This window comes from Capra hircus, chromosome 25 (assembly GCF_001704415.2).
Source record: "Capra hircus breed San Clemente chromosome 25, ASM170441v1, whole genome shotgun sequence".
NCBI lineage: Eukaryota > Metazoa > Chordata > Mammalia > Artiodactyla > Bovidae > Capra > Capra hircus.
In genome coordinates this window covers 26,474,817-26,485,742 of record NC_030832.1, presented here as the reverse complement: position 1 = coordinate 26,485,742, position 10,926 = coordinate 26,474,817, and the positions used below count along the sequence as shown (strand labels likewise).

At 48.8% G+C, this 10,926-nt stretch overlaps 1 protein-coding gene across 1 annotated transcript; it reads left to right on the top strand.

Annotated features, from left to right (window-relative positions):
* SEPT1 (septin 1) lies at window positions 6,773-10,802 on the top strand. Its single transcript, XM_005697703.3, has 11 exons — window positions 6,773-6,958; window positions 7,125-7,215; window positions 7,308-7,394; window positions 7,641-7,764; window positions 8,069-8,203; window positions 8,307-8,424; window positions 9,326-9,427; window positions 9,551-9,650; window positions 9,833-9,998; window positions 10,244-10,334; window positions 10,429-10,802. Exons 1-11 carry the CDS (start codon window positions 6,956-6,958, stop codon window positions 10,513-10,515), a joined length of 1,104 nt encoding a protein of 367 aa, XP_005697760.1. The 5' UTR covers window positions 6,773-6,955; the 3' UTR covers window positions 10,516-10,802.

The window sequence follows — 10,926 nt, the reverse complement described above, 5'->3', positions numbered from 1 at the left end:
AATGATTAGTTTCACAAACATTTCCTGGGGGTCCAACATGTACCAGGCACATTCCTGGGAAATGGAGGTAAGAGGGTACCAAAATGGCAAAGAGCCAGTCCCTCTTGGAGGGAACCCCCCAAAGGCTGGTCAGCCCTCATGCCATAGTCACTTGTAGAACAAGGTCTAACTTTGAGAAGATGAAACCTGGAGTTATTGGGTCTGAATCTGAACTCAGGTCTGAAGATATAGAAGCCCTTCCAGGGATGTCTGGTAGGGCCATAGGTGGTTATGAAGATATGATGGTGAGATGAAAAAGAAGTAATCGAGGTGATTATGAAATGGTAAGACTGCTGTCTACCATTCACTGCCCCATAGAAACCTCAAGAGGGGATCTTCCTTTCTCCAAACAGGCCCCAAATTTTATCATTATAAAGTCTTTATCCCAGAAATGACTAAGCATAATTTGTTGGAATTAATAAGCATGTAAATGGAATATTGTGTCACTACTAATTCATGTCATTTCTGAACTTAACCAGGCCACAAACCTTTTTTGAGGGCATTTGTTAATATGTACAAATGCCTTAAATGTGTGACTTCCTTTGACTCTGTAATTCCCCTTATACAAATGAGGCCCAAGGAAATGGTTTGGACAAGTGCACAATGATAGCACAACATAGTCATCCCAGCTCAGCGTTGTTTATCACGGGGAAGAGTGGGAATCAACCTAAATGTGTTTGTGTGCACTAAGTCGCTTCAGTCACATCCTACTCTTTGCAACCCTATGGACCGTAGCCTGCCAGGCTTCTCTGTCCATGAGATTCTCCTGGCAAGAATACAGCCCAAACACTTTCACTCCATTTCCTCCTCCAAGGTATCTTCCCAACCCAGGGATCAAATCTAAATGTCTTATGTCTTCTGCGTTGGCAGGTGGGTTCTTTACTAGTGCCACCTAAATACTAAGCCCATCAACCTAAATACTAAGCAGCTAGGAAGATGATAATGTAGGCTAAGACGCCGCACTCCCAATGCACGGGGCCCAGCTTCTATCCCCCAAGCCGCAATTAAGACCCAGCACAGCCAAATAAATAAATAAATACAAGTGAAATATAAGTGTATATAAATGATAATGAAATAAAATTATTAAAAAATGATAATGTAGATGTGTGTGATCATAGACTTACAGGACATATTAAATGACAAAAACAGGTTTCTAAAATTATAGTATGATCTTAGTTTTGTGAATATATATTTATTCATATACATAGGCATATGAGAAAATTCAGAAGGATGAAAATCAAAATGAGGTTATATCAGCAATGATATTAGATGTATGTTTTTCTAACCATTTGCAGTTGCTCATTTTCCCATGAGAATATGTATTGGTTATACAATAAATAAACGAATATACATGTTATTTTTCTCTTGTTTTCTTTTTTTGTTGAGGTATAGTTGATTTACAATATTATATAAGCTTCAGGTGTATGACATAGTGATTCACAATTTTTAAAGATTATACTGCATTTATAGTTATTATAAAATGTTGGCCCTGTTTCTTGTGCTGTATGATATATCCTTGTAGTTTATTTATTTTACACATAGGAGCTTGTATCTCTTAATCTCTCAGCCCTATCTTGCCCTTCTCCCTCCCAACTCCCTACTGGTAACCACCAGTTTACTCTCTAGATCTGTGAGTCTCTTTCTGTTTTGTTATATTCATTAGCTTGCTTTATTTTTTAGATTCCATATGTAAGTTATAATATATAGTATTTGTCTTTGTCTGACATTTCGCTAAGCATATTACTCTCCAAGTCCATCCATGTTGTTGCAAATGGCAAAATTTTATTCCTTTTTATGACTGAGGCACCCCACTCCAGTACTCTTGCCTGGAAAATCCCATGAACAGAGGAGCCTGGTAGGCTGCAGTCCATGGGGTCACTAAGAGTTGGACACGACTGAGCGACTTTACTTTCACTTTCATGCACTGGAGAAGGAAATGGCAACCCACTCCAGTGTTCTTGCCTGGAGAATCCCAGGAACGGGGGAGCCTGGTGGGCTGCCGTCTACGGGGTCGCACAGAGTCGGACACGACTGAAGCGACTTAGCAGCAGCAGCAGCAGGTAGTACTCCATTGTGTGCGTGTATGTAACACCACATCTTATTTATCCATTCATCTGTTGATGGGCACCGGTTGCTCCCACATTTTGGCTGTTATTGCTTCCATACTTTGGACACTGGGGTGCATGTATCTTTCTGAGTTAGTGCTTTTATTTTCTTCGGATCCATGCCCATGAGTGGTATTGTTGGATCACATGGTGATTCTATTTTTAGTTGTTTACAGACTCTCCATACTGTTTTCCACATTGGCTACACCAATTTACATCCCCACCGACAGTGTACGAGGGTTCTCTTTTCTCTACATCCTTGCCAACATTTGTTATTTGTGGTCTTTTTGATGATAGCCATTCTGACAGGTGTGTCCATGTTATTTTCTTAAAGGTTGTTGAGTAATTCGGGGAAGAGCCTGATTTGAGTCTGAAACCAGGGCAGGGGCAAAACAGTGAGGGATGTAGGTAGGAAGGGCTGCTTTTTCTCATCAGTAGAAAGGACTTGAAAATCAACTGAATATATTTGCAGAGGGCAAGGGAGGGAGGCGTTCAGAGTTTTAACTAAAACGGTAGGGCTGCTTAGCCTGATGAGAAGTGTAGGAGGAAGAGTTGTGGTGCAGGGGAAGGGTGTAATTATCCCGTCCCTCGGCTTCTCAAAGTACTCTGTTTATCTCTTTATTACACTACATTTTTAGCACCAGTGCTGTGTGTCACACTTACTTGTGGCTGTCTCCGTCTCCCCAGAGGGCGGCAACCCTGACTGATTTCACTCCGTCTGGATTCTCAGCAACTGATCCAGAAGAGCAGTCGCTAGGTTGGAGCTATTGGCACTGTCACACCTCTCAGCTCACGTCATAGCAAGAGCTAGCATTCAAGCTCATCTTTTATGTCAGGCACTGCTAAGAGTTTTATGTGTATCAGACAGATAATCCTCATCATGGCCCTATGAGGTGAAATTATTAATGAATCATTTAACAGATACAGAAACGAAATCACAGGAAAGTTTAAGTAAGATGGTCAGGATCACACAGCTCTTAATCCCTATATAAGCATATGAAACTTGGAACAACTTCTGTGAATTCAGTGTGGCAGGAGTATGCGATCCCATATGATAGATGAGGAAAGTAAGGGCCAGAGGGGTGGTTTTCCCAGGGTTACAGAAAGGGAGTACTAAAAATGAGGCTGAAGGACTTCCCTGGTGGTCCAGTGGTTTTGAATCTGCCTGCCAAAGACGTGTTTGATCCCTGGTCTGGGAAGATCCCACATGCTATGGGGCAGCTAAGCCCGTGTGCCACAACTACAGAGCTCAGGCACTACAACTGCTGAAGCCCACAGTCTAGAGGCTGTGCTCAGCAACTAGAGTAGCCCCCACTCGCTGCAACTAGAGAAAGCCTGCGTGCAGCAACTAAGACCCAGCACAGCCAAAAATTAATAATTTGAAATATACATATATATAATAAAAATGAGCTTGAAACAAGGATAAGATGTCAGCATGGATGGATCTTAAAAGTTAATGCTAACTGAATAAATTAATAAGTAGAAATATATATTAACACAGATAACTGTGGCTCAACTGGTAAATAATCAATCTGCAATGCGGGAGACCTGGGTTTGATTCCTGGGTTGGGAAGATGCCCTGGAGAAGGAAAAGGCTACCAACTCCAGTATTCTAGCTTGGAAAATTCCACGAACTGTATAGTCCATGGGGTTGCAAAGAGTCGGACACGACTGAATGTCTTTCACTACTACACTACTATTTGTGTAAACATTTGTGTACTATGTACATGTATTACATACATAGTGGAAGTCGCTCAGTCATGTCCAACTCTTTGTGGCCCCATGGACTGTACCCTGCCAGGCTCCTCTGTCTATGGAATTCTGCAGACCAGGATACTGGAGTGGGTAGCTGTTCCCTTTTCCAGGGAATCTTCCCAACCCAGGGATTGAACCCAGGTCTCCTGCATTGCAGGCAGATTCTTTACCTTCCGAGCCACCAGGGAAGCCCATTACATACATAACATATATATAGCACATATGCAAACACATACAAGTATTTCTGTAAACATTTGTGTACCGTGAACTACACATTTTTCAAAATATATACGAACAAAAAAAACCATTACACATTGTGCACATTAGAGTGGTTGCCTTAGGATAAAGGAGGGTGCTATGAGGCTGTATTAACTCAGGCTGGCATAACAGAGAACCACAGACTAGCAGTCTTAAACAACAGATATATATTTTCTCATAATTCTGGAGATTGGAAGTCCAAGATCTAAATGCCAGCAGAGGCTGTTTCTGGTGAGGCCTCTTTTCTTGGGTTGCAGACAGCCACCTTCTCACTATGTCTTCACATGGCCTTTTCTCTGTGCATGCGCAGAGATTGCTGGTGTCTTTTCTTATAAGGACACCAGATCTATCCAATCAGGGCCCCACCCTCCTGACCTCATTTAACCTTAATTACCTCCTTAAAGGTCTTTCGAATATAGTCATGGGGGTAAGGGCTCCAACACATGAAGGTGGGAGGGGGGACACAACAGGGGCTAAATGGGAAATGAAAAAGAGAACCACAAGGAGTGAAGGACAGAAATGGGGTTGGAGCAATAGGCAGGATCCAGACCAAGCAATGGGCTTCCCTGGTGGGTCAGATGGTAAAGAATCTGCCTGCAATGCAGGAGACGTGGGTTCTATCCCTGGGTCGGGAAGATCTCCTGGAGAAGAGAATGGCTACCCACTCCAGTATTCTTGTCAGGAAAATCTCATGGACAGAGGAGCCTGGTGGGCTATAGCCCATGGAGTTGCAGAGTCAGACACGAATGAGTGACTAACACACACACACACACACACACACACCAAACAGTGCTTTATAGGTCATATTAAGGTTCAGAGAGATCATTCAGTTTGTAAGTTCTAAAGTTGGGTGTGTGTGTGTGTGTGTGTGTGTGCGCGCGCGCGCGTGCACATGCACACCAGGCAGGAGATGCAGGTTCGATCCCTGGGTCAGGACGATCTCCTGGAGAAGGAAATGGCAACCCACTCCAGTATTCTTACCTGGCCTGGACAGAGGAGCCTGGTGGGCTACAGTCATGGAGTTGCAAACAAGTCAGGCACAACTTAGCGACTAAACAACAACAACAGGTGTACATATATATTAACATATATATGTATATATGGTATGTTGTTTACATAAATGATTAGCTCCAAAGCCTGTGTCATCCAAAACCACTGATTCCTGATAAAAAGTCTAAGTGTGTGCATTTCATCTTACTATGAAAAAAATGGAGTTCAGAGAGGGCAAATGACTTGCCCAAGATCACACAGCAAGTGGTAGAACTAAGGTCTGGGAAGTTCTTTCTGACTCCAAAGACAGGTTCCTTTTACACATTCTGTAGCCTCCCTGCCTTTTCCCTAACTAACTTCAATCACTCACTCTTTCATCCATTCATTCATCTGGTATATTATTTATTAGTACCACGAAGGCCCTGTGCAAGACACCAGGGATATAAACATTAGGAAGACATAGTTCCTGCCCTCAGAAAGCTCAGCCAGGAGTAGAAGAGACAGCCAGGTAAGCAAAGGTGGGCATTGGAGGGGCTATGAAAGGTGCTGGCGAGTCCAGAGGACGGAAAATGACTCTTCCTTTTGTGGGTGGGGAAGATTTCATAAAGGAGGAAGAACCCTTTGAATCAAACTCTTGAAAGACAGAGTTCACCTGGTGCAGAAGAAGGAAAAGTCCAATATAGACAGAGCCAAGGGTGCTACCCTGGTGACTCAGTGGTAAAGAATCCACCTGTCAGTGCAGGAGACATGGGTTCCATCCCTGATCTGGGAAGATCCCATATGCCAAGGAGTAACTAAGCCTGTGCACCACTATTGAGACTGCTCTAGAGCCCAGGAGCTGCAACTCCTGAAGCCCTTGTACCTACAGCCTGTGCTTTGCAACAAGAGGAGCCATCGCAATGAGAAGCCTGTATGTCCCAACTAGAGACAAGCCCTTGCAGCAATTAAGACCCAGCACAGGCAAAAATAAACAAAATCGTAGACAGAGCCAAGGATGTGGGCACTTGCCAAGGGCGAATCAGAGGAGGTGATGAGGTCAGATGCAGGAGGCTTTGGCCAGGACTCTCAGACTTGATTAAGATCACCGGGAAGTCCGTGAAGGGTTTTGAGCAGAGGAGTGCCTTCGCTAGGATTCTGAAGGCAGGCTCTCTGGCAGTAGAATCCAAAGACCTGAAGTCCTTTTTTAAGAATCCAGTGCGTGAGCTGGGGAGGAAAATAGATAGTCCCTCCTACCCTCAATCTTGTTGCTTTTGGTCCACTCAGACCCTTGGAAATTGTTTAAAATTTTATTATTTTTTAATTAGAAGATTATTGTTTTACAAGGGTGTGTTGGTTTCTGCCATACCACAGCATGAATCAGTCATAAGTATATATATATATCCCCTCTCTTTTGAGCCTTCTCCCTACCCCACCCCCATCCTACCCCTCGAGGTCATCACAGAGCACCAGGCTGAAACTGTCTTAAACTGTCTTTATCCAAGCCTTCACCTCACTTGCTAGAGAGACCAACCCACTTCCTTCCTCTCTGCTTAAACCCTACCTTCCATCAGGGTGATGGGGCCACAGCGGGGCTTGGAATAAACATGTAGAGAGAACAGAGGGATTGAGGCTTCCTATCAGGGTGATGGGCAAAAGGACCCAGGAATCGAGAACCAGCTGTTCTCGATCTTGGTTTTCCCCACTCTCTCTGGGCCAGTTGGAGCATCTCAGATCCTATACTGCCCGCCCCCTTGTTTGCCGCCCTCAACTTCCTGCCCCACCAGAGGAAGTGGGGAGAGCTATCAGGTGCAGCAACAGCTATCGGGGCCATGGTGAGTCCTTACGCCCAGGAATCCAGGCATCTCTCCGTCCCCAGCCCCCAGGGTAGCCAGGTCCACCCACAGTAGGCTGACTTCTCCTAGCCTCTGAGATCAGGTCATACTGGGGGACCCTGCCTGCCACCCCCAGCAGCCTCATATCGTCCACCCTCACCAACAGGACAAGGAGTATGTGGGATTTGCCGCCCTCCCCAACCAGCTGCATCGCAAGTCTGTCAAGAAGGGTTTTGACTTCACACTCATGGTGGCAGGTCTGAGGGTCTTGGAGAGGGGCCTGGTAGGGGGTCCTCAAGAGACCTTGGCTGTCCCCTCACCTGACCAGCTGGGCTTGACCTGTCCACAGGGGAGTCAGGCCTGGGAAAATCTACCCTCATCAACAGCCTATTTCTCACCAACCTCTATGAGGATCGGCAAATACCAGAAGCCAGTGGTAAGATGCCCCTCTCCTCACCACGCTGCCCACGCCCTCTGACCCCTCTCCTCCCAGACTGCACACTCTTCCTTTCCTTCTGGGTCTCCCATGACATTCTGGGGAACTCAGGCAGCTCAATGCTTTTCTCTGAGACTCAGTCTCCTCCCCTGAAAAATGGGTGGGGGGCAACTGTGAGTCTGAGAAAGGAAATTAGTCCTGCTTCAGACCCCTCGCCAGCTCCCTGACCTCTCCCCATCCTCATAGCTCGCTTGACGCAAACGCTGACCATCGAGCGCCGGGGCGTGGAGATCGAGGAGGGGGGTATTAAGGTGAAGCTGACTGTGGTGGACACACCTGGCTTTGGGGACTCAGTGGACTGTTCAGACTGGTGAGGAATGGGGGAGAGCCCAGGGCTCAGCTTCCCAATGTGGCTACTCTGAGATCGAGGGGTCGGATTCAGGGCTGGTCTGCCCTGCCCTACTCACGTCCCTGCAACAGCAGGAGCTGTTTCTGGTGGTCTTGGGGCCCAAAACGCCTTGTGTTTCCCAACATCTCACCTGCCAGTTCCCTCTGACATCTTTGGTTGAAGCCAAAGACCCTGCTTCTCACCCCCACAGTCCTGACTAGCCTTGCCCCCTGCCCTCCACTGCGGTCCAGATCTCTGACTGCCGGCACTCTCCCCACACCCCCAGCTGGCTGCCTGTGGTGCGCTTCATCGAGGAGCAGTTTGAGCAGTATCTTCGGGATGAGAGTGGCCTGAACCGGAAGAACATCCAGGATTCCCGTGTCCACTGCTGCCTCTACTTCATCTCACCCTTTGGCCGGGGGTCTGTGGGACACCCTAGGGGGCTGGGACATTTGGGGAGGGCGGGGGGCGGGGGGTGGGTCTCTGTGCCCTGAAACTGAGCCCTGACGAATTTCTGGGTGCAGGCTCCGTCCCCTAGATGTGGCCTTCCTCCGGGCGGTGCACGAGAAGGTCAACATCATCCCGGTCATTGGCAAAGCAGATGCCCTGATGCCAAAGGAAACACAAGCCCTCAAACAGAAGGTATGTGTGGTGGCTTCTGACCTTTGGTCTGCACATGAAGCCAAGTCATGACAAAAGCTGAACTCAGCTTTGACTTCTTTGATCTTGGGGTAGCCTTTTCGGAGCGTGATGTGTCAGGCTAGACTGGAAGAAAGTTTTTGAGAAAGGTGGGTCATAAGCTGCCTCAGGAAGCCACATCTCTGGAGGCTCAGAATAGAATCCCTGGGCTGGATGCTTGGCTAAGATCTGTCTGAGGGCAGGAGTGTGGACATAACGACCCATGTTATCCGTCTGGCCCCAGGATGCTCACCATGCCCCCATTTCCCCGCTTCTTCAGCGCCCTCTCCCACTGTTTCCACTTATGTCTCTCTCTCCTGGTCTTTTGGTGTCTGCTCACCTTCAAAACTTCCCAAACATCAGTCTTTTCCCTCTTAGGGTAAGGTCTCAGTTTTTCATCCTCTATGTCTCTTTCATGGAGAAGGCAATGGCACCCCACTCCAGTCCTCTTGCCTGGAAAATCCCATGGATGGAGAAGCCTGGTAGGCTGCAGTCCATGGGGTCGTAAGAGTCGGACACGACTGAGCGACTTCACTTTCACTTTTCACTTTCATGCATTGGAGAAGGAAATGGCAACCCACTCCAGTGTTCTTGCCTGGAGAATCCCAGGGATGGAGGAGCCTGGTGGGCTGCCGTCTATGGGGTCGCACACGACTGAAGCGACTTAGCAGCAGCAGCAGCATGTCTCTTTCATCGTCTGAGATTTTGTTTTCAGTCTTCCTGGATGCCCATCTCTCACCATCTTTGTTTTTCACGCCTTCCTCTCTGTCTCTTTCATCCTGTGTCTGTATCTAGATCTCACTGTCTCTGGTGGCCTTTGTGGCTCACAGCCTCTGTGTTTCTGTCTGCATTTGTCTCCTCCAAGATCCGGGAACAGTTGAAGGAGGAAGAGATCAATATTTACCAGTTCCCCGAATGTGACTCTGATGAGGATGAAGACTTCAAGAGGCAGGATGCGGAGATGAAGGTACAGAGGCAAAGCAGGACGAGACTGAGAAGCCAGGGGAGGCGGATGTGGAGGTGGGAGCTGAGAAAGGTTTCTGTCCACGGGAAGGGGAGAGAATGGAGATCGTTGACTCCTCCGCTCTAGGAAAGCATCCCTTTTGCCGTCGTCGGTTCCTGCGAAGTAGTGCGGGATGGCGGGCCCAGACCGGTGAGAGGACGCCACTACTCCTGGGGCACTGTAGAGGGTGAGTAAGGCCGGGTACGCGTCCTGAGGCCAGCAGGGAGCCCAGGCCGCCTCCCAGCTAACCGTACCCAACATGTGAAGTCGGGGAAAGTTCTGGTCCCAGGGGTCCTAGGAGCCCCAAGAGAGGTCCTTGGGCAGCCGACCCGATCTAAGTTCCCTGACGCTCGCGGGTCCGCCCCCCAGTGGAGAATCCACATCACTGCGATTTCCTGAACCTGCGACGGATGCTCGTGCAGACACACCTGCAGGACCTGAAGGAGGTGACGCACGACCTGCTCTACGAGGGCTACCGGGCCCGCTGTCTACAGAGCCTGGCCCGGCCTGGGGCGCGAGATCGAGCCAGCCGTAGGTGAGAGCCAGCGCAGAGAGTTAGGTGCTTCCAAGGCCCCACCCTCACTCTCCATGACCTCGACCTTCACCTTCTAGACCTCTCTCTCCCAGGGCCTTTCTTTCCCCATCCCCTTTGCTTACCTCCCTAACCTAAGGATATGGCTCCGCATCTTAGACTCCAAACTAACTCCAGATCCTGTCTTGCAGCGATGACTCAACCAAGGCCCTCGCCTTTGATTCCTTGCCTTCTCTCCCGTCCCCTAGTAAGCTTTCCCGCCAAAGCGCCACAGAGATCCCGCTGCCCATGCTGCCTCTGGCAGACACGGAGAAGTTGATTCGCGAGAAAGACGAAGAGGTGAGCTTTCCCCCAGACCAAGACCCCCAAGTCCTCTTTGGAGCCCCTCTCTGGCCTCGTCCGGACCCAATGCTTGCAATCTTGCCCCGCACAGCTGCGCCGCATGCAAGAGATGTTGGAGAAGATGCAGGCCCAGATGCAGCTGAGCCAGGCTCAAGGCGAGCAGTCCGACGCTCTCTGAGGCCCCCATCGGGGCTTTCTCTACCTCGCCTCCGCCTTCGGTTCGTCTCTTGTCCAATCCCTGAGCCCCAGGCTGCCAGGCGCCTAATCCCGGAGCCCCAGCCTGTAAGGCCCGCCCTTCTAAGGGGCGGGTTCTCAGGTTCTCCCAATCCTGGAATTTGTAGCCCCGCCTTTGGCTCCGCCCCAGCTCACTTCTGGAGCGCGACCTCCTCTTCCAACCCTGAATACCCCCATTCCCTCCCCACTTCTCCCTATCCGTGACTTCAATAAAAACTGAGTTTCTCTGAGGGCACGCAAATCTTCTCTTTCCCAGAGGGAATAAGTGCGAGCTTAGCGGGTGGAACCGCTCCACCCAGGCCTCCGGGCCACTATTTATTAATTCATTTGCTGGGCACTCCTTTCGTGCCAGCCG